The sequence below is a fragment of the Colletotrichum aenigma genome (assembly GCF_013390185.1).
Source record: "Colletotrichum aenigma strain Cg56 chromosome Unknown KSG_Cg56_contig04, whole genome shotgun sequence".
In the NCBI taxonomy this organism is placed as follows: domain Eukaryota; kingdom Fungi; phylum Ascomycota; class Sordariomycetes; order Glomerellales; family Glomerellaceae; genus Colletotrichum; species Colletotrichum aenigma.
Window position 1 is genome coordinate 5,538,871 of NW_023500910.1, and position 23,403 is coordinate 5,562,273.

The 23,403-nt window shown below is 48.3% G+C and overlaps 6 protein-coding genes across 6 annotated transcripts; all 6 read left to right on the top strand.

The window, feature by feature from the left end:
* Positions 1 to 7,693: 7,693 nt before the first annotated feature.
* CGCA056_v007309 (uncharacterized protein) lies at positions 7,694 to 9,505 on the top strand (the record flags this gene model as incomplete). Its single annotated transcript, XM_037322558.1, has 1 exon — positions 7,694 to 9,505. The coding sequence occupies one exon, from the start codon at positions 7,694 to 7,696 to the stop codon at positions 9,503 to 9,505; it is 1,812 nt and encodes a 603-aa protein (XP_037179458.1).
* Positions 9,506 to 10,548: 1,043 nt separating this feature from the next.
* On the top strand, positions 10,549 to 11,142 carry yyaP (Uncharacterized protein; the record flags this gene model as incomplete). The annotated part of the gene is made up of 1 exon (XM_037322559.1): positions 10,549 to 11,142. One exon carries the CDS (start codon positions 10,549 to 10,551, stop codon positions 11,140 to 11,142), a length of 594 nt encoding a protein of 197 aa, XP_037180433.1.
* A 574-nt stretch (positions 11,143 to 11,716) lies between these two features.
* Positions 11,717 to 12,730, top strand: ifgF2 (Festuclavine synthase II; the record flags this gene model as incomplete). The annotated part of the gene is made up of 3 exons (XM_037322560.1): positions 11,717 to 12,167; positions 12,219 to 12,415; positions 12,473 to 12,730. The coding sequence occupies 3 exons, from the start codon at positions 11,717 to 11,719 to the stop codon at positions 12,728 to 12,730; spliced, it is 906 nt and encodes a 301-aa protein (XP_037180434.1).
* Positions 12,731 to 13,132: 402 nt separating this feature from the next.
* On the top strand, positions 13,133 to 16,551 carry CGCA056_v007312 (uncharacterized protein; the record flags this gene model as incomplete). The annotated part of the gene is made up of 4 exons (XM_037322561.1): positions 13,133 to 13,491; positions 13,546 to 13,668; positions 13,716 to 16,375; positions 16,430 to 16,551. The coding sequence occupies 4 exons, from the start codon at positions 13,133 to 13,135 to the stop codon at positions 16,549 to 16,551; spliced, it is 3,264 nt and encodes a 1,087-aa protein (XP_037180431.1).
* Positions 16,552 to 18,888: 2,337 nt separating this feature from the next.
* Positions 18,889 to 19,770, top strand: Mecom (MDS1 and EVI1 complex locus protein; the record flags this gene model as incomplete). Its single annotated transcript, XM_037322562.1, has 2 exons — positions 18,889 to 19,218; positions 19,273 to 19,770. 2 exons carry the CDS (start codon positions 18,889 to 18,891, stop codon positions 19,768 to 19,770), a joined length of 828 nt encoding a protein of 275 aa, XP_037180432.1.
* Positions 19,771 to 20,456: 686 nt separating this feature from the next.
* Positions 20,457 to 22,792, top strand: SET5 (putative protein lysine methyltransferase SET5; the record flags this gene model as incomplete). Its single annotated transcript, XM_037322563.1, has 3 exons — positions 20,457 to 20,786; positions 20,840 to 21,249; positions 21,304 to 22,792. 3 exons carry the CDS (start codon positions 20,457 to 20,459, stop codon positions 22,790 to 22,792), a joined length of 2,229 nt encoding a protein of 742 aa, XP_037180437.1.
* Between the last annotated feature and the right edge of the window lie 611 nt (positions 22,793 to 23,403).

Below are 23,403 nucleotides of genomic sequence, written 5' to 3' on the forward strand. Positions count from 1 at the left end.
AAGGATGGCGGAAAGCAAAGAATTCTTTTCAACTGTCTTTTTGACAGGACGACTATCAGGCGACGACACAGCCTTTCGTTTTTGAATACGACCTGACATGGTATCAGCATCATGGGTAAAAACAGGAAGCACGATTGACGGATCCCCAACCTGGGACCAGCGACCTACTTATATTGGGTCTTGAGGACAAGACCTTTGGAGAGGAGACCTGATGTTACGACCCGTTAGGCACAACACGTTAGAACAACCCCGCCTGGGATCTCGGCGGCTAACGCGGAACATATGTAAGCAGTGACACAGGTGTAACCAGAAACCATCGGGAAAGGAAGAACTATGGTACATGTCACGTGACTTCGGGAACAGTACGGACATAAGATAAGGATGGATATGTTGGATATGAGCTATCCTAGCTATCTATAGATATGTTGGATATGAGCTATCCCAGCTATCCAGCATCGTAAGGAACTGTTTGGAACCTATATATAGTATGACCCTGAGCCTGGCTCATGGTCAGACCTCTATAGCTCTTCAGCAATCAACTTAGTATTCATCCTCACGGATACTCTCAGCTTACCTTCACTGCGAATTACTTGTTGAGCCTAAGACTGATCACCTTAGCCTCTGACGACCAATCTACTATCAGCCTACGACCTACGACTCAGACCACGACCTCAGTGAACTGTTATAACGTGTCAATCCCCAGCTTCTGTTAGCAGACCCTACTGTCGGATAGCTGACCGTAACACCTCTTTGCATTATTATCCAGATCTTCGTTACCTAGTACCTAAATCTGATCTCTGAACAGTAGTCGGTTGCTATTATCAATCTCACACTTAGCGATCTGAACTTTTAGCTTAAGGCTCAGGGGGAAGCTTCTTTCTCGTTATTTCACAGCAGCATAGGCCTGCTGGTAGACTTCATCTTATCCTTAGGTCTGAACCCAGAGTTGCTGTAGTTCTTCGTCATCAGTAAATATAAGCATTAATAGTGCTGTCTCTATATATTATATACGTATTGAGGGTAGGGTTGCTTCTGGGAGGAGCTATAGGATTCAACCTTATTTACGCTCATCCTCTAGAGATGTAGGTATATCTTATTCACATCTAGAGAGTATGTCTAGCACTACTGCTTCACTTCCTGGCTGGTACTATATTTCGAAGTTATACTGAGATAATTCCTCTGCCTATCAGCTTTGCCGTTCTGTAAGCTTCTGCTTCGTCATAAAGTACTTTAGGTTCTTATAGTCTGATAGGATCCTAAAGTGGCTAACACTCTATAGCTCTGCTCTCCATTCTTATAGACAGCTCATAATAGCTAGCATCTCCTTATTATATATCAGATAGTTAAACTAGGCAGCGTTAAGCTGCTGCGAGTGGTAGGCTACTGCATGACGTCTGCTGTGCTTATCTTCCTGTGAGAGTACGCCTCTAAGGGTAAAGCTGGAGCAATCAGCCTCAACATAGGTTGTGCGCTCAGGGTCCAGTTGATATAGAATAGGCTTAGCAGCAAAGATCCTCTTAAGCTCCTGGAATGCTGCTTCTTATTCCTTACCCCAGCAGAAGGGGACACCCTTCTTTATAAGAGCTATCAGGGGTCCAGCAATCTCTAAGTATGCTGGGATGAAGATCCAGTAGTAGTTTGCAAATCTAAGGAAGCTTCAGACTCCTTTAACTGTCTTTAGAGCTGCCTATTCCTTAATCGCCTTCAGTTTCTCAGGGTCGCAAGAGATACTAACTCCAGCTGTAATAATAAACCCTAGGTACTTAACTGTCTTCACAGAGAACGCACACTTATAAAGGTCTAAACGTAGCCCTGCCGCAGGAAGCTTATGCAGTACTAGCTTAACCTTTGCTTTGTGGTCTTATTATAAGCCGTTCGAGTAGATCAGGACGTTATCTATATATGCTGTTGCAAAGTCGTCTAGATACTCTTGAAGTATGCTGTTAATATATCGTTAGAATGTGGCGGGGGCTCCTGTGAGCCTAAAGGGGACAACTAGCCATTCAAATAGCCTATATCTCGTCTGGAAGGCTGTCTTATACTCCTCTCCCTGAGCGATCCAGATCTTATGGAACGCTGCTATTACGTCTAGCTTAGTGAACCACTTAGCAGCACTAACAGTCTATAGCGTCTCTCGAATCAAGGGAAGAGGGTATCGGTCGCGCTTAGTAAGCTCGTTAAGAGCGCAGTAGTCAATATAGAAACATATTCCTCCGTTTGGTTTATATACGAATAGTACTGGGTCTAATGCTTCTGAGCTGCTAGTGCAGATAAAGCCCTTATTGAGTAGGTCTTATAGGGACTTATAGAGGATGAGGAGTTCTTCTCGTGATATGCTATAGAGCGGACCCTATAGTAGTACAGCTTTATTACCACTTTCGTCCTATTTAATAGGGATCCTATGGTCGACCCCAGGGCGATGCAGTGAAAGGTTGGCAGCTTCGTCAGGTTGGAATAGCTTGCGGAACTCAGCTAGTATAGCTGGCGGAAGGAGGGCCTTTAGGTCTGCCTTCTCAGTCTTCTTCATAAGAGCCTTCTGTATATCTGCTAGGCTGATCGCTCAAACTTTATGTCTAGTAGTGCCTTTAGTGCGTTAACATGCCCTCTTATAGAGCGTTGCAAAAGGGGCTCCTGGGAGCAAGAGGGCAGTCCTAATCTGGCGTACTTGTTCTGGCTCTTCCTCGCCTTTCAGACGTAGGTCTACATCACCCCTCCTATGCTGTATATGCTGTGCCGCAGCATCATATAGGATATAGTTCCTCTCTATCTATAGCTTCCCTAGGAATAGGTCGTCGCTAAGGCTACGTACAGTATACGTAAAGATCTTCTTATTATAACCGCATAGCTTAGGGTTAAAGACAACTACGCCTGTTGCTTTTGTAGCACCTATACTATCGCTAAAGCTGCCTAGTACCCGCTCAGAGCGGTCTACTATAGGCAGGCGGAGCTTATAGGCTAGGTTGTGGTTGATAAGGGCGTATAGGTCGCACCTATTGTCCACTAGGGCGTCCGCCTAAGTGCCCCTATATATGCAGGTAGTGACCACTACTGACTTGCTGCTCATACGATGCTTAAACTGCTTCTATTCTGTGATATCACTAGACTTTGCCTCTAACGCCCAACTTTGCGTTAGAGTTACTCTTTTCCTAAGCTCTCTTCAGCCTCAGAACTTCTCAACTCATCTGTAGCACTATTATTGCTGCTCTCCTCTAGCTTCTTAGCTTTCTTAACCTTCTTAACCTTCTTTGGTCCTGAACGATTTAGCTTAGGGCACTATATAGCGATATAGCCTATCTTGTTACAGTTGTAACATCAGCGACTATCCTTATGTGGTTGCTCACTACCCTCAGACTTAGATGAGGAGGAGTAGCGTCTGTGGCGCTGCGGTTCTATAGCTCTCTTCTTGTTCCTTGCGCGGCTTACGCCGGTCATAACTATATCACTATCGTCGTTACAGTGCCTGCTTGCTTTGGGGGCTCTGGGGCGGTATGAGCTGTTCCTATGCGTTATAGCTGGAAGTCTCTCTAGCCTTGCAGCTACATCTTATACGCATATAAGCCATCCATAGTAGTCATCAACAGGGAGGTTGACAGTAATAAGAGCTTGCTGGAGCTGCATACTAAGTGCTCCCTCGAGGAGGGTTATCTGCGCCTGGTCTGCCTAACTTGCTCCTCCAGCTTCTGACAGTATTCTCTCGAATCGGGGGAGAAAAGAGGCGAGAGACTGATCGTCCTATTGCCAGATCGTTCGTAGCGTAGCAGCTGCGCAAGAGGTAGCACTTAGGTCCTTATATATACAGTCCAAGTACCTCATAAACTCAGAGGGGTCTTGTTTACCCTTAGGGCCACCAGCAGCGTAGAAGGTAGCAATAACTTGCTGAGGGTCAATATCAAGGCGTGAGTTAATATAATACCAGACCTCAGCCTTACCCCCTATATACTATATATCCAGGGTTATCTTATCGCATATTTGCTGAGACTATGCTTGGTAGTCTTTACGCTTTCCCGTGAACTTTAGGGGATTCAGTAGGGGCTTCTTTCGCCCTTCAGCTACCTTCACTATACCGTCACTTAGAGCCTATATAGTCGTATCAGCTGTAGATAGGGTTAGTATGCTACTCGCAAGCAGCGTAAGGGTTGCTCTATCTGGTGATATAAGCCTATTTAGAGCTATTAAGAGCTGCGTCATCTAGGTTGACTGCTGGAACATCTGGTCCTGAAGAGGACGTATGCTTGCGTTAACCGCTTCGTTAACCCTGCGGTCAATCTCTGCAGTCATTACGTCGTTTGCGCTACCCTCTGGCGAATCTATTATGTCGCACTCGTGACGTTTTCATATAGCGTCTTCTCGTTACGCTACCCTCGAGCGAATCGGTCGTATCGCTCTCGTGAGGTTTCGTATAGCGTCTTCTTTTGTTGAGCTTAGAATATGTAAGGGGCTGGCCCCTAGGCTTGTTCAACATAGAGGTGCCGTCGATTGACTATTCCAAGCTGAAGAAGGAAGAAGGGACTTTACAGGGGTAGGCGCCTAGCGGCGGTGAAGCACACCGGGGCTAGGCGGTGTGCCACGGCAGAATAATGGACCCGGCGGAGCCGGGTCTCAGTAGCTGCTCCGGCAAAGCTGGAGATCTCGGCCGGGCTCTAGCCCGTGACAAATATATATATATAGACACCCACACCTCCTATAACTAATTCCTCAACACTATTAGCCTAGCAGTTATAAACACCTTCTAACTAATATGAAATGCTTTCACAGTTAAACTTTATTAAAACTTAGATCTCAGCCTATTAAGAAAGCTCTCTAACACTAATAATTAAGGCAGTTAACCAGCTAGCAAAAAGTGCATAAATAATAATATACTTAATTATAATTTTAATAGATCAGGTGCACACACTTCAGGATGCTAATATAGCGCTTACTAAACGCTAGAGAGCAAAAAAGATATATATCTAGCTTAAAGGAGCACTTAGTATAGCAGAATCTTAGGTTATCCTGGAAGAAAAGGGTAAAGGAAAACGTCTAGCGCCTTAAGAAGGTGAAGATAGGGGTCTGTCGAAGAAGGGTTGGTCGGCTTAATAGCGTTGCAGTGTGTGCGGCAAGACAGGCCATAATGTGCGAACGTGTTCTAAAGATGTAGAATCGTCTAGTGAATCAGATGCCGATGAGAGCTAATTGATTTTCTACGTTCTGGTTGTAAAAACTTATATGATGTTTGAAAGATGAGGAAAAGTGTGCGGCTGACTGATATGCGCGGCTGACTGGTAAAGTATGTTAGAGAATTCAATTAAATGGAAGCTATAAAGATTAATTTAATTAATAATAAAATAGACTAAAAACTAAATATTTTTGTTTTTTTAATATTTAATTTATTGTAAGCTTTTAGTTTAGAGATTTATTTATTTATACCTTTTAAGAAGTAAAAGATAACAGAAAAGAAACTTCTAACATTAGCTATTTTTAATACTATAAAGACTTAAATTAATAATTTATAAGAGATAGATTACTTATAACTTAAAAAGCTTTTAGATAGCTTTAAATGTCTTTTAAATAAATAGGTATATAATAAAACAATTATTAAAAAAAGAAAGCTTAATAGAATTAAAGTAGAATAAATTATTTATAGTAATTTTTAAAAGAAAGATAATATTTTAAGACTTAATTATAATTAAATCTTTTCTATTTATTTATTTTTTTTATATACAATAATTTTATTCTTTTATAACTCACTAACTAATTAATTCTTTTAATTAGACTGTATATTACTTTAATTACTTTAATTTACTTTTTTTAATAATTTAACTACTAATTATAAAGGAACTTTTATATAAAAAGTTATGTAATAATAAAAACGTAAAAAGTAATTCAAAATTTCAATTTAACTAAATTATAAATTTATTATTAAGTTAGCTATTTTAGTTAATATCTCTCTAAATTATAACTATATTAAGTTTAATTAATACAATTTAATTACTTTTCAACTTAAATACAATTAATATAAATTAAAAAACAAAACAAAATAAAAAACTAATTAACTAAAATTTAAAAATATTATAAAAACATTAATATTTAAAATAATATTAATTAAAAAGTATTATATTTAATATTCAACTTAATATCATTAATAGATTAGAGGAGAAATATTATAAAGCTAATTAAAAATTTCAAAATTACTATTTTTAGAGAAAGAGAGGTATTTAAAATATAAAATATAAAATTAATCTAAAGAGAATAATTTTTAAACTTATTTAAATTAAACGTTAACTCTTTAAAGAGGGTTTAACTAGTAAATCTCTAAATCATTTGCTTAAGAATTTAATTTAAGTTAAGAATAGAAAGTAATACTAATTATACTAAATTGCTATTTAATTATTTTTATGAAAATAATTTAAATAATAGTTTTAATACTAATTAACAATATAAAAACTATAAAAAGTTAGAAAATATTTTAAAATTAAAATAAAATAATAATAATAATACAGAAAAATGAGAATAACATACAGAGGTAAAAATAATATAAAACTACTATATAACTAATTAGATTACTATTTTAAGACAGAAATAGCTTCATTTATAGCACTAAAAGCATTAGTTCAAAAGGGGGTATAAGATAGAAGTTAGCTAGGTTAGGCCTAAGGCCTAAACCCTAGCCTAAATCCTATCTGTATGTAAAGGATCAGCTACACCACTTTGTAGCCAGCCGCGCCCAGCGCTCGTAGCTAGATTAATCAAGCCACTTCACGCACATCACCACCCACTCCCCGGCCCTCTAAAGGCCGAAGGCTGAGAGTACACTAGCCTACATGGGGCAGCTAGCCCGGACTCGCACTCCCGCATGCCGCCGTAGCCAGCCTGATTTTCCATCATGGAAGCAGAATTTAACATACGAAACCCCTCATTCAAAGGAGCCTCTTGTGCCGAAGAAACCTGCAGATTTATACCCAATGCATTGTTGCCAAGATGGCCTCGCATTCTGATGCCATGGAACTCAATCAGCGGTACACCCGTTTGGGGAATGCTACGCCGTCTGATGGAGAATTCAGTCCAAGCATCATCTTTTATGAGCCGATAGAGCCTGCCCCGGTACGTCGAAGGCCGCTTCCAGCAGGTGCCAGAACCACACTTGAGAAGCAATCCCCCGATCCTCGCACCAGTATCGATGTCGGTTTTGAAAATTGTCAACATCGTTTCTCAGACTCAACACTCAAAGACGACTACATAACGTCGCTTCATCCGTACCACAGCCCCGGCCTAGACAGTGCCTACGATCCCAACCTCAACCCAAAACCAATCACCCGCACAAACCTATCGCGATATCTCAACGGGTGGCTTGTCCATATCCCGGCCCTAGCCTCCACCGCAGTCATCATATGGATCAGCTGGAAGACTGGTACTGGTTCCCCATGGAAGGGCCCTGGCGTAACCTAGGATTCACTGCCGATGTCATCAACAACATACTCCATCTGCCCGCCAAGATCCACGAACTTCTCATCGTTGCTTCGTTCTTCTCCATCGCTATAGCAATGCTCCGTCGTCAACTGGTTGGTGGCGGAGTGAGTTTAGGGTTCCTTACCGGCGGTTATCGAGTGGGAGACATTTTCTACCTCGCCTCAAAGCCGTTTCGTCACTCTCAAGACCTCAACAACCCAATATCTTGGGAGTTTATTATCGCCCTTTTTCTTGTCTTGCCACTCTCATGTCCACAGTCGTTGGACCTGCATCGGCCGTTCTTCTTATTCCGACTCCCGGATGGTTTCCATTGGCCCATTCCCTCGCGTTCAGCAACCTTTCCGACCGTTCACTTCCGGTATTTTATGATTCGATCCCGGAAAGAGTATGGCCGCACACCTTTAATGCAACACCAGACATATCAGAATGCAAGACTATAGATGGAATGTACGAAGCATGGTGTCCGGCTGGTGGCTATTCGGAAATATGGAATTGGGCTGAAAGCTACAGCGCGACCGATTTGAAGAACAACCTCATCTTTCAATTTCCCACGACAGATGTGCGACGACATTTGGTACACGTCCAAGCCGATGGTAAATACAAAACTGTCCTCTCAACCACCCCGTCCAACTTCTTCATGATGGGGCTCGGTCTCATTCAGAAGTACATTGATGGCCACGATGTTGGACTTGTACACAGTAGCTCCCGTTACGAACTCACGCCTCGGCTGGCTAACTACACGCACCCCAACGACCGAGAATTGGACAGTTCAATCTATCAGCCCATGGTGCAGTCTAAATGCAGGGTTTACGAAAAACAATACTTCACAGAGCCGGGTCAAAGCATGACATATCCAACGGAGGCCATGAACTGTTTTGGCGACAGAGACTGTGAGCAAGTTCGGGACACTCCACCGACTTTCAATGAGAAGTTTCTATTCACCGAAACCGAGGAGGATGAGACGATCTCCACTGCGTACACTATAGAGGGTGGCAAAGTAAGCTCCGTGGTTCTCATCGCCGGACAAGTTCCAAACACAGATGATCACACGAAGGACATAGCCTACACCTGCAGCCTTCTAGCCACTTGGATCCCCTCGAACTTTTCCTTGGACCCCGCAGTCAGCGATGTTCTGTACTCTAGCCTGAGTAATGCAAAGACACTTCGGTCAGTCTATAACCAGACATCGGTTGAAGAGGCCCGCGTCATCAGGTTCAACCGCACCTGGCTTCCGTACCTAAATCCTTCGTACGAGATGACGACTGAAGGTGGCATCAGCTTTAATACCTCAGCCGTGCTCAGAATTATCGACCTCGTCAGCGGCTTAGGTTCCAGGGCCAGCAGTTCCAGGAAGTGGCCCATCTATGATAGAAAGGCAGAAGACGCGGAGCTCTTCCTATCTAAGGTATTCGGTGTCTACCTTACTGAGGCTTTAGCACGCACGGGAATGGCTAGGTCCATGATGATGATACAAGAGGGCGACGACGAAAAGATGCAAGGCATCGATTTGAATACACAGTACACTAACTCCGATGGAATGTTCAACGTCGAGCTGCTCCATTCAAATCAAACTCAATGGAATTTTGGCAGGGGTGTTGATGTAAGGAACTACACCCTAACCGACTTGTACGACACGATTCTCACTGGTTTTCTGAATTTCGACTTCGACATCAGAAGATACGGTTACGGAATGGGTCATCAGCGGAAGACTGTTACCTTCGCACGGGTCATGATGTACATCTACCTAGCATCCGTTGTGCTCTACGCCCTCACAGTCGGTTTTGCGCATGCTGTCGAGCTGACCGGTAGGGGAAGGAGGCTACGAGTCCTCAGTGTAGTGCCGTGGGCGGACCTACAAGACCTGATCGTTCTTGCACTCAAGACGCCTCCTCCCAGAGATGCCGACCTTGCAGACGCTGGAGCGGGGGTCAGCTCCCCTAGTGTGTGGAAGAAGACGGTGAAGGCTCGAGCAGATGAGCAGCATGATGTGCAGCTCGTGCTAAACGACGAGCCAGGGATGGAAAGGTTGGATGTCACTGGGAAAGAGAAATACTTTTGATCGATCCCGCTGTTTCGAGATTTCGTTGGTTTCCTCACACAACTCTGTCCGGTTGTTTGCTCAATTAATTTGTCACTATGAAGCACCAATGTGCACCAAAGGAATTAATACTAGATACACTACACAACTAGTCACCTTCTTCACAAAAACTGTAAGGGGGCATCGTCATCACATCTGATGACCATATTCCCTTGGTGCGTCAGCATGGGTCTAGTTTGCAGCTTGAAAAGGTAAGTTAATTACGGGAATGTCTGGCCATTTCTACCTCTGGTTTTCTTTTGTCTACGTTTTCCTGCACAGCATTGGATTTTGAAAATTTGATTGATCTGAATGCGCGCGCGGACATGGTCCCTGAATCACTCTGCTAGAGATAGCCCACGCTCTCTAGGTATGAGGCCGTTGGATGGTGAACGCACGAAAGTGGAGTAAAAATCTGGATCAGTACCACTTCGACTCATGAGAGATGCAGCTCGGAAGTAAATCTGCTCACATCACACTTGCTACTGGATTATTGCAGAGAACAAGAGTCTGAGCCGATCATCGGCTTTGTAACGTCACTGCATCGGCCCAGTTTCACACGTCGCCCAAGGATTACCGCTTTTGAAACGCCCAATCATTCCCCTGCCTGAGACTTAGTCACCTAGCTGGGCCTCGCCGAGCTCTCACCGCGTTCATTTAAGGAAACCTGCCCCAAACCCGACGGCTTAATTCCGTCTCCCTGCAGGAGAGCATGTAGGGATGCCGATCGTAGGCGTGCCTGCACAGTCTTCGCACTCGCACCTCAGCGGCTCGCCTCGCGAAGCGACGGATCCCGCGCGCAACAGGAACAGACGAAATGACATCAGGAAGCAACCGAACTGTCGGAAGTCCGTTCTCGTGCCAAGGGACAGGGCAGCGATCGAGTCACGTATACGACCCTGAGGTTTCTGAAGCTCGATCTGACAGGTGATCTCGGACCGAGAGCCTGGCTTAAAAGGTGCATGCATCCGCGAATCTGGGGAACCGTTGGCCCACGATCAACCTAAATCTCATCTCGATTCAACATGAAAGAACCTACGCGCAAGCTGAGATACAACGTTGCCACCTCGGTGGATGGCTTCATTGCGCCCCCCGATGGGTCTACGGGCTGGATTGTGATGGACTCGAACATCGACTTCGACGCGCTGTACGCGCAGTTCGACGCGTTTCTGATGGGGCGCAAGACCTACGAGTGCATGTTCGCCATGGGCGAGCAGAACCCTTTGCGAAAACAACCAAAAGAAAATCTCATCGTTTTCAGTCGCACGCTGAAAGCGGAAGATCACCCCGCTGTAACGGTTGTATCGAAAGATGTCATCGGTCACGTGGCGGAGTTGAAGAACGGCGAGGGCCGGGACATTTGGCTGATGGGCGGGGGCGAGCTAGCGGGCTTGTGCCTGAAGGCCGGAATGCTAGATGCGGTGGAGGCGGCGATCATGCCGGTCATGTTGGGGAAGGGAACACGCATGCTTGAGGAGGCATCGCTGATGCCCCACGGCGGATTCAAGTTGGAGATGGTGGAGAGTAGACATCTGGACGCGAGCGGGATCGTAATGTGCAAGTACAATGTCAGCAGAGGGATGGCCTGCTCACTTGGAGAAGCGCTGACATTTTGCTGATCCACGGATGGACACGCTGAGCAGAAGCAGAGGCAGGGATTACAGTGGACTGAGGAATACCCCAAAAGTTGCATCTTCAACCTTACGAATATCTAAAGAATGAACAAATTGACAATGCCGCCTTGATCGCCATGAAGCTGAAAATAATGAAAATGATCGATGACTTGCATGTTCCTCGCTCGACATGGCCAATCCCGTGACATTAAGATGGTACCAGCACGTCAAACGGGACGGATCTGCGAGCTGTGCCGCGCGATCATGCCACGATTTATAATCGAGACTATCAAGGGACAATTCGAAGCCCGATTGTGCCTGGAGTTTGTCAGTCTTAACCCGTCGGACAGATTGCGGGTCTGAAGGATTCATTGTCGCTGCTGATGACCGCGTAAGAAAGGCGTGACAGCGAGCTTAAGTCCGTCGCGGGCGATCTTCTTAGCTCCGCTAAAACCCCAGTTACCGTGGTAGTATGATTGCACACAGCATCATCTGGCGTCATATTAAACAGACATCTTTCATGTCGTGTGCACCTTCACAATCATTCATTTCACACCAACCCGCCGGGAAAAATCTCACCATGTCTCCCAACGGCAATCAACAGACGGTTCTCATCGTAGGTGGCACCGGTAAAGTTGGCCGGCAAATCACCAAGCTCCTGGCCAACACCGATATCCCCACCTACCAGTCCTCCCGGAGCGGCACATCCACCACGGAGCCGGAGGCCGAAAATGTCAAGCCGATCGCCTTGGACTGGGCCGATGAGAAGACATGGGCCGCGGCCTTGAAGTCCGGCGCGACAAGCGTCTTCCTCGTAGCGCCGCCCGTGCTCGACATGCTGCCCCCAATGCAGTCCTTTATTGACCAGGCACGGCTGGCTGGAAAGGCCAAGCGCTTCATTTTCTTGAGTGGAAGTCCGATGGAGGCAGATATCAATGGCCAGGGGATGAGTCGGCCGCATGCGTACCTGAAGGAGCTTGGTGACAGGGGTGAGGTGGAATGGGCCGCGCTGCGACCGACATGGTTCCAACGTGAGTACAAGTCAACTGAAAAAGATGAGATGGGTGCTAATGACATGGCAGAGAACTTTGCTGAACAGTTGAATCACATCAATTCCATCAAGGACGAAAGCACTGTCTACTCCGCCACGGCAGATGGAAAAATTCCATGGATCGCGACCGAGGATATTGCTGCGTGCGCATTCCGGCTGCTCCTCCAAGACGACGCACCCAACGACGAATATCTACTGTTGGGGTCAGAGCTACTAAGCTACGATGACGTACGTGTTAGACATGCCCGTTAACAGAGGCCATTGATGTCTAACTTTGGTGTTCAGATTGCCGAAATTCTAACCGAAGTGCTCGGTCGCAAAATCATACACAAGAACCTCTCACGAAAGGGGCTCGAGGATCGATACGTAAACTACGGCCTGCCGCAGGACTATGCGGAGATGATGGGTGCCATGGACACGAACATCAAGAATGGGAGCGAGAACCGGACGAACAGCGTCGTTCTAGCGCTGACCGGCAAGCAGCCGAGGAAGTTCCGCGACGTAGCCAAGGAGCTGAGGAATGTTTGGGTGACGGAATCGTGAACCGCTACGTAATTGGCGGGTTGGTTGTGCCTGAAATGAAGCGTCTCGGAGATCTGCAAACGCTCGCGAGGTGAAATGCCCCATCCGCAGACCAAGATGCCTATTGTCTCGGAGATTATGCCACATGGAATTTTGACCCAGCTAGAAAACAGGGTTGGGAAATTGAAAAAGGTTTTTGTTTTCAGTCAGCGACAGCCTGTCCGTTTCCAGCCGAAATGTTCGCACATGCTTGTGCGGGGGATCCGCGCTAGGTTGAAACAAGTCATGAGATCACAGGTGCTAGTCCGCAGATGTGTAATTCTGCAGGGCGAAAGGACCTCTTTCTTCACGCGCAAAGTTGCTCTAGAAGTTTCATCCTCAATTTGGCCATGAGATAAATCCTCAAACTCGAATATCGTCAATATGGAATCCTCGTTCGTAGACATTGAGAATGACCGGCCAACAACCCCTGGGACCGGACCGGAGTCCGGCGGGGAGAGGCCGAATCCACTCACGTACCCGAAAAGCACCAAGCCATTCAGCCAGGACCTGTTCGAGAGCCCAACGACAGAGTATCGCGGGTGCCCATTATGGTCATGGAACGGGACGTTGGAAAAGAAGAGGCTGCTGCGCCAAATCGACTACCTCGAAGAAATGGGCATGGGTGGATTTCACATGCATGTACGGACCGGACTTGACACCGCTTACATGGGCCCGGAGTTTATGGATCGGGTGCGGGACTGCGTCGACCACGCCGAGAGCAAAGGCATGCTCGCCTGCTTGTGAGACGCATGTGACCCAACGACGATGGGCTGGAATTGCTAATTCTCGTTTAGATACGACGATGACCGATGGCCGTCCGGGGCTGCTGGGGGCAAGGTGATTGAACAGTACCCTGAACACAAGACTAAGCACATCTTGTTCACGCTTCATCCCTACGGGACGGTCGACTTAGGAGGGTTTGTTACCTGAGAACTGGTGATGAAAGCTGGCTGACCTCCTCTAGCGAATGTTCTCCAAGTTCGGCAAAACCATGCCGAAGTGAGGAGGGATACCTCCTCGCGAAATTCTCAGTTACTCTGGATGAAAATGGGCGACTCATATCAAGCCGGAACTTGGATGGCGATGATGATGCCGATCCTGGGGGTAGGGTATGGTACGCCTACGTCGAGCACAATCCGCCGTCACCTTGGTTCAACGGCCAGACGTACATCGACACGATGAGCACTGAAGCCATGGGCCGCTTTATTGAGAGCACTCATGAGGTGTACAAGACTGCGGTTGGAGACAGTTTCGGCTCGACTGTGCCGTGCATCTTCACGGACGAGCCTCAGGTTGCCATTAAGAGTCAACTTTCCAGTCCTGATGGCCTCGAAGATGTCTTCATGCCATGGACGCAGGACCTGCCCGATACTTTCAAAAATGCGTTTGGCAGCGACGCCGACCTGATCAGCGGGATTCCAGAGCTTTTCTGGGACCTTCCTGGAGACACACCAAGTTTGACACGCTACCGCTTCCATGACCACGTAAGTGAGCGCTTCGTCACCTCGTTCCTTGACCTTCTCAGCACCTGGTGCAAGAAGAATAATATTCTTCTGAATGGCCATATGATGGAGGAGCCGACACTCCGACTACAAACAACCGCCCACGGCGAGGCCATGCGATGCTACCGAAATCAGTCACTGCCCGGGATGGATCTGCTTAACGACGGGGTAGAGTACAACACCGCGAAACAATGCACCAGCGTCGCGCGTCAAAACGGGATACGCGGGGCTATGAGCGAGATCTACGGCTGCACGCACTGGTACTTCAGCTTCGAGGGGCACAAGGGCTGCGGAGACTGGCAGGCCGCCCTCGGCATCACGTTCCGAGTCCAGCATTTGAGCTGGTACAGCATGGCCGGCGAGGCGAAGCGGGACTTCCCTGCGAGTATCAACTATCAGAGCCCGTGGTACAAGGAATACAAGTACATCGAAGACCACTTTTCCAGAGTCGGCGTGGCCATGACCCGCGGGCGCGCCGTGACGCGAGTGGCCGTCATTCACCCCATCGAAAGCGCTTGGCTGTGTTTCGGGCCCAACAATAGCGGCGATGACGAGCTTGGACAACGGGATCAGTACTTCGCTGAGTTGACGAACTGGCTGCTGCAAGGGCTGGTCGACTTTGACTTTATCGCCGAGAGTCTGTTGCCCAGCCAAATCGGAGAGGATGTGTCTGCACCACTGAAAGTTGGCCATTGCAGTTACGATGTGGTCATTTTACCTCAGCTGAGAACCATTCGCTCAACTACCCTCAGCGTTGTCAAGAAGTTCGCAGCTGCTGGGGGCAAGGTAATTATCGCTGGTAATGGCCCAAGCCTAGTTGACGCCCAGGGCAGATCCCCGGATTTGAGCCTGAACATTGAACCCTGTACGAAGTTGGCATGGGATCAGGCTGGAATATTAAACAACCTCTCTGAGAACCGGGATGTGGCCGTTGAATTGAACGATGGAAAGCCAGCACAAACTTTGCTTTATCAGATGCGTGAAGATGGCGAAGAAAGATTTGTCTTCATCTGCAATACGGACCGCAGCAATCCCTTCGATACCACGGTCAAGATCAAAGGCGACTGGGAAGTTGAAGTCTTGGACACATTCAGGGGCTCAACGCATCAGCACAAGGCAGAAATTGACGGAGGCTGGACAGTCTTCGACCACAGGTTTGAAGGATGTTCGAGCCTATTGCTCCGTCTATCTGCAGTGCCAGCTGAAAAGCTCTCCTTCGTTGATGTTGCCGGCGCTGTGACTTTGTCACCACCGAAAGCAGAGTCAGTCGAGCTGAAACTCGAGGAAGTGGTGTTATCCGAGCCAAACGTCTTGCTATTGGACTACGCTTGCTACAGAATCGACGATGAGCCATGGGAAGACTCAAATCGCCAAGAGATTCTTAAGATTGACAACGAGATCCGATCGCGGCTACGACTGCCGGCAAAGGGCATGGCATGGAAGCAACCATGGAGTGTCCCCCCATCTAAGCGTTTGCCAAGAGTCTATGTTGACCTCCGCTTCGAGTTCGAGTCAGAGCTCATCGTCAAAACACCTACCTACTTGGCTATGGAGAACCCCGAAAACGCCAGAATCACAATCAATGGTCATAAGCTGCCCGTGTACGACGCGAAGCTGTCTTGGTGGGTCGATGAGGACATCAAGACTGTGCCGGTGCCGAAGAGGGCTATCCGCAAGGGAAAGAACGTCATTGAGCTCAGCATGCCGTTTGGTGTCTTGACGAACCTAGAGAGGATCTACTTGCTGGGCAGCTTCAGCATAGATTTTAAGAACGACAGGCCGATTGTACGAGAACGCCGACAGAGTCTAGGCTGGGGAGACGTCGTCGCGCAGGGACATCCGTTCTACGCAGGAAATATGACTTACAACTGCAGCTTCTCGCTCAACACGCGGTCCAATGTCACCCTTTCGATTCCACATTTTGCCACGCCTGTGGTCAAGGTCCAATGGGGGAAGGAACAGAGCGACCACATCGCACTTCAGCCCAGAACTCTGGATCTAGGAGAACTAGAAGGTGGGAAGCATGATATCACCATCACAGCCTTCGGGTGTCGGTACAACGCTTTCGGGCACATTCACTTGGCTGATGGAATCCCGGGATGCTTTCCCGATCAGTGGCGGAGTAAGTAATTTCACTCAGCAAAACGCATTTGCCTTCTTGCTGACAGGAACAAAGCTGGCGGTGCAGCTTGGAGTGATGAGTACATGTTGAAGCCCACAGGAGTGTTGGAGAAGCCGTCTTTGAGAGTTGAGCCAAAGGCTGATGCCGGAGAGGACTGGGTTGTACTGGCTGAATAACATAGAAGGAGAATAACGATAGCTAGGGTGCTGTCTAAAGCAGAGATCACTTTAATCTAAAGATACATAGGCGGATAAAAGATTTTTACTTTCTCTTAACACCCCTTATGCTGGTCCCAATCTTATTGGATGGTAAGGTACTTTGATTGTGTGTCTTGTTGGTTGCGGACGGCTTCATCTTAATGCTGACTACAGCTTGGTGTTCTTTTCACTACATGTAGGTATTGGACGTACACCGTCTGTCTAGAAAGATGCCTAAACTGTCCAGACATAACTGACCACCTCCTAGAACACGCTTCCCCATTGCCTGCAGTATCCTCAAATATCAAACACATCACTGCCCATGAGAACAGGGGAGATATCCCTTAATGATTCAACCCCTGAAGAGCTCAGGCAGTTGCCTGATCCACGGCCCCATTCACTCCACAACCCCCTAGGCAATCAATCTGTTGCCAAACAATAGAATTAGCCCGATGTATGATCAAAGTCAAGGTCAAACCGGAGAAGAGGTTTAATGTTACCTTCACAGTATTCTGTTTCAACATCGAGTGGTCAGTGTGGTTTGGCCAAACAGTCTTTGGATAACTTACCCGTCTGTACGAATCGACAGTCCCAGTGGAGGACTCCACAGGTGCTGTAAATGCCATACCAACAAGGGTAGCAACGATAAGGGCAATGTAGCGCATGGTGAATGTTTTGATGGGGTCGTGATAACGATTCGTTTGAGTGGTGTTGTGATAATGTTTTGAATGGTATGGGAAGCTTGGTGACAGTCTATGAGAAGATGGGGACATTTTATACGCATTTCATCAGGCCAGGCAGGCAGTCACTTCTCATGTTGCTGGGGTCCTGTGATACTGTGGATTCTTAACGAAAGCACTTCGCAGACACAAGCGAGCCCTGTTGACAAGGTACATGAATAAGTGCGGTTCGGTTCGCTGAGGTCTGCCCATGGAGCCTTGTCTTCTCCCGGTTAGCTATCGCGGTACTGTGACGGAAACGATGCGTGGGCACGAGTACCATCTCCGGAAATGGACATGTCCCGTCGCCCCCAGTTCCTCAAGTTGTGCCCGCGGCAAGGGCACCATTTGGCAACTCATGGACCTGATAATTTGGGTTAGGACACCAGCCTCGGTTACCTTGTGACGCTCCACCGGACGAGTTTGAACCGAATAAGCGTTTGAGAGAGACAAGATCAGCCAGGCGGGTGCAAGGTGATTTCTCACCTTGAGCGAGCTTGAACGATATCAAACACACCTGACTGGATACGGCTACACTGAAAAGGGAGTTTGAGAAATTCACCAAAGAACACGGCGATGTGAGCTTAAAAGCTGGAGAAGCGAGCCATATCACCAAGTGCGACCGTCGCCGCATTCAGAAGAGGAGTCTACGTACATCATCCGCTAGAAGCACTTAGAGGCATCATCAACTATTGGACGTATAAGATGACACAGTGAGGGTCTCGGGGATCCATGAATGGTTCAAGACCGGGCTCAAAAGCTGTTGCCCAAACGTAGCTTTGTCGTGAGCCTGTCTAGTCAATAATGATAGATTCAGTGAACAATTTCTCCTCTTGAAAAACTGATCTCGAAATACTGAAGCAGTCTGGCTCGCAGAGACGAGCTTGAACTTACTAAGAAACTACTTGGCAAGAATTAGACTCCAGTAGCGCATGGCAAACTGACAGTGAACAGCTATCCAACTTCCTTTTTATCTTAGGACAATGAAACCAAAGCTAACTACCTCAGGTCAAGGAATCAACACCGGGAACAAATATCAGAAAAATGCCTTGAAGTCAACTCGAACTTGGGCACCTCAGCGAACGGCAAGCTTCGGCCAAGGGAGTGTAGATTCTCAGCTTTGATGGTGGTGACTTGAGGAAGGCGCTTCCTTCCCAATATGCCACTCGCCGCTTCCCGAAATCGAGACAAACAAAGTCGGGCAGGCAGGCACCTTCCCACCAACACCTTCCATTTGCTCTTTCCCGGCAGGTGCACCTCCGTTTGCCTTTTCTCTTTCCCTCCGTCTTTACTGTGGACGCGACAAAATTTTCTTCCTCAGCATCGTCAATCTCGCAACCTCGCGACAGAGAAGCCCCCCTGCGACAATACTTTCCCCCAAACATTTCTTTCTTCTCGCGAATATCGACGACAGCCGGCGACAAGGCAAGTGACCGTGAATATCTGTGACTATCTTGCGCGTCCCTGATTCACCGCCCGCGTTGCAAACGGAAACAACTTCTTTCCTGAGTTTGGTCGCCTCAGCTTCTCAACGCATCTTCTTTTCTCCATCTCTGTACTACCACCACTCTCCGATCCTTTCACCAAAGATATCGCGATGGTTTTCACCTGCGGCACGTGCTGGCGCGAGTTCCCTGCCGGATGGCAATCGCGTCAGCAACATTTCGATGCAACCGGGCACTATGAGCCGTTGCATGAGTGCGAAAAGTGCGACAGGTACTGCACATCTCGAACTGGCATCGAGCAGCACATGAATGCTCTGGATCATTGGGCCGACTCCGTCTCGTCCGATGGCGACCATTATGAATGCGATGATTGTTCCGACGTCTTCTCTGAGGAGGGAGACCTGCGCTACCACGAGCAGCAGTACCATTACTACTGCGACCCCTGCAACCGCTACTTCAGCAACTGGAACAATCTGAACCAGGTAAGAGTTTTTCTTCTTGTCAATTACTTTGCGATAGTAAGCTAAGTCTTGCAGCATCTCAACTCCAGGATCCATAGGACCTCAAGTCTCCAGTGCCCTTTCTGCAAGCAGACACGTGCCACCGCGACTGGCCTCATCCACCATCTCGAGCAAGGCGGATGTCCCAACGCCCCCCTTAATCGTGAGAAGCTCTACGAAGCTGTCCGCCGACGCGACCCGAATGGGATCATTTCCAAGAAGCTTCTCACCTGGCAGGGCTCCACCACGTACACGGCAACCACCAAGACTTGGAACCCGAAGACCCGAGCCTACGAATGTTACCTGTGTCACCACCAGTATCGCGCGTTGGAGCATCTCAATCAGCACCTCAACTCTCCAGTTCACAAGCAGACACTCTACCATTGCCCGAACAGCCGCTGTGGAAAGAAGTTCACCCTCTTGGCTGCCGTCATCAATCACTTGGAGAGTGAGAGCTGCAAGTTCTTGCGCTTCGACGCTGTCCAGCAGAATGTCGAGCGCATCATCGACCCTGGCCGGATGATTTCTTTCTGATACTCGGTCGTTCTGGCGTTTGTCCGACCCTCTTTCAGTCTGGGGTTACAACATAAGCATGAGGATGTGTTGTTGGGAAAATGAGGACATTGGAATTGGCTTCTGAGAGAATTTGATCACAGCTGCAGTGGGTCAGATATTGGAATCGTCACTGGATTGAGACAGTTGTGGGCTGGAGAGAATCGGAATGATTGTTTGCTGTCAGATACAACATCACTAGCTTAGGTTCGGAACATGGCATCTTCTCTTGTTTTTGAGCTCCATTCGCTAAGAAAGACCTCGCCTTGCAATTTCTGGACACCGCATGCTTCGCCGCCGGGCGATGCGTAAAGATTGGCACTCGGTTTGGCCTGGTCGCGTCTTTCAAGGACACGGACGCACACATTCCGAGCAGTAGGTTAAATCAGTGCGGGGGTCCTGGCGGTGATCACGGAGCTGTTGCGATTGGTGCCATTTTTGGAAATTTGCCAGAATTGGAGATCCCGTTTGTCACACGCCACACCACCTCCGAGATTCTCAAATCGGTAGCATGCCGAGACCATCAATACGACACATATTGAAAATGACGGCAAAATATGCATAAATATGCCCCGCTCCCCTGAGCCCGGAGTTTGGCAACCTTTCCATCGAAGGTGTCTTACATGTGATACCGTCATTACAGAATTTGTGATCTGGCAGATACCACGATGGCCGTCGGCAAAAACGAAGAAGTCGAGGCGCCCTCAGCCACCGATCCGACGATCAATACAGTCGACTTCAACCTTCAAATTGGTGTGGAGGAGATCCTCGTTGACGTTGACCCAGATGTCTCCCTCGAGTTTCTGCAAAAGGCTGAGGCGCATGCCGGGAAGCCGCCTCCGACAAGAGTGCCAAAAGAAGCCCTTTTACGCATGCACAACCGCTATGTCGAGCAGCAACAAACGGCTGGCCAAGGAAAAGCCCCGCGTATGGTGAAGAAAGTGGTCCTGGCTCTGGCCTATCCGCCATCATGCAAGCCGATCAAGGCTCTATCGCCTGTCAGTCTGCTTGTTTGCATAAAAGGGCATGGGAAATACTCATTGAATCGCAGATCAGACTCGATGAGCTTCTCGTAGAAACTCATCACGAAGAAAAATACCTGGTCGTCAAAGCGATCTCTCCACCCTACCAAGGCGCTGGGACGATCACCGTGGTCGAAGACGAGCATGGAAATGTTGACAAGCTGGCGTTATACAACCAAAGCATCTCCAACATCCTTCAGTCTATCCCAGAAGGGACCATCGTCCTGATCAAAGAGCCGTACTACAAGTTCAGCGGAGAAAACGACTACATGCTTTGCGTCGATCACCCATCAGACATCATTAGGCTCCAGCAAGGCCAAGACGAATCCCTGGTACCAACTCCATGGAGAGAATTACAAGACACCCGCGAGGCGGTGGACTTGGGAGCTGCAGGTGACAGGGCCTTCATATCGAAGGATCTTCCGTTAGCGGTTGAAAAGTCTGTATCGACAACCCTTCTCGTCATTTTGCCGATTGGCTGACACTTTCACAGCTACACAAAAGCTCTCGAGGTGGCAGGCGACGCCGACTACCCCTTCCGAAGCGGCATGTTCTCGAAACGTGCCAGCATAAATCTTACTCTTAAGCGCTTCGATGACGCATTCTCGGACGCTCTTGCCTCGATTGGTGGTCCCTCAGACTGGAAGGCTCACTTCCTTGCAGCAAGAGCGTCGTACGAACTCACTGACTTCCAAACCAGCAAGCAGCACTTTGATTCCGCTCTTGCCCTTGAACCACCAACCTCCAACGTACAGAAGGAATACGAACGGTGTCTTGCGCGACTAGAAGAGGAGAAGGGCGTCTACAACTTTCCCGAAATGGCCAAAGGCGTCACCCCGAAGAATATCCACATCGACCGCGCAAGCTTCCTTTCAAGGACTGAGATTAGAGACTCGCCACACCATGGGCGAGGTCTGTTCGCAACGGAGGATATCAAGGCGGGCGAGCTTGTCTTCGCAGAGAAGGCGACCAGCGTGCCCAACGAGTTCAACCCAGAGCACAACTCTGCTGCAGCATATGCCCAACTCATAGAGCTCTGTGCAGACAATCCCACGATGCATAAGAAGGTTCTCGATCTCTATGGAGGAACATACAAGCGTTCCGGACTGGAAGGGACCGAAGTTGACGGCAAGAACATCATCGACGTCTTCCTTCTCGAGTCAATCCGGAGAAAGAACTGCTTCAGCGGTGCACATGTCTCTGCACAGGCCGCAAACGGGGAGTGGAACATGTGGAAGAATGGCATGTCGCGCGGGCTTTGGGTGTACTCAGCTTACGCCAACCACTCCTGCCTTCCAAACTGCAACAGGTCTTTTGTCGGAGACATGCTTGTCGTCAGAGCTACCGTGGATATCCCGAAGGGTACGGAGATCACGCACATCTACCTCCCGCCCAAAGCCACGTTCCTTCTCCGTGTACCGCAGTTCCGGAGGACGTGGGGCTTCGAGTGCAGCTGCGATCTTTGTGACGGGGAGGCCAAGTCCCCATTGGAACAACACAAGAAGCGCGTGTCCGCGCTGGCTGAGCTACAACGGACGATCAAGAAGAAGAACCCGGTGAAGTTCCACCCGGATGCGACAATTCGGCAGATTGAGAGGATGGCCGGCCAGCTTGCTGCCCTCCACGAACCTGAAGTCTACGACGAGTTGAAGTTGCCGAGGTTAATGCTCGTCTGGCCGACGATGTGGCTTGTTGAGGCGTTGCATACGAGGAAGCAGTGGGCCAAGGTCATCAAATGGGGCAATGAGGTCTTTCGAAACTTTGGGTTCGTTGAGCCGGTCCGCCGGGAGAGGTTGTGGATGTACAAGGACACACAGGCCGTGACAACCTTCGAGGTCATCAAAGCGTTGAAGTTGACTGCGGACGCTTACGCTGCTACCGGTCAAGAGGACTTGGCGAGGGACTGCAGGGATGCGGCTAGAACCGGGCTGGTCTGTATGGTGGGTTGGGTGACGGACGAGAGTTTTGAGGCGTTTAGATAAACCTTGAACATCCGGGGTCGGAACCCATGGAAGAGATGGCAAGCAATACATTGCAGAAATTTTGCTTGTTGGAAACTTTGTACGCTGCGTGATTTTGTTACTATGTGCGTTGGTGGCCGAGAGATATGGCGAAGCCTTGGCAAACGGCGTTCGTCTTGGCACCGGCCGTTGAGCATGAATCAGGAACTAGCCTTATCGCTGCAAAGAAATGTTTCTCGGCGATTTGGCTTGTTTTTGAAAGAATTTCGGATGAACCCCAATTTCATGATTCCGCGGCCATGGTCTCGGCAGAAATCTACAACGTCGTCTTCGATGAATAGTGAAATCCACGTACCTCGTTCGCCAATACGGTGTTCGATACTTCCAATCAATTGAAAAGAAGTCCTTACTTTATTGTTACGTATACTTTAGGCGTCATCAATTGAGTTTACGTGCCTTTGCAAGGTCCACCTGCATTGCATTTATGCTTGGAGATGGAATAGGGCGAAAATGATCACATTCCCCGGTTCCTCCGAGCTTCTTTCCTCACCTTTCATCCGACCTAAGCTTCCCACTACAAATAGCCAAGATCAAACCATCCTATCATTCCCAGCAAACTCGGCAACTGGTCG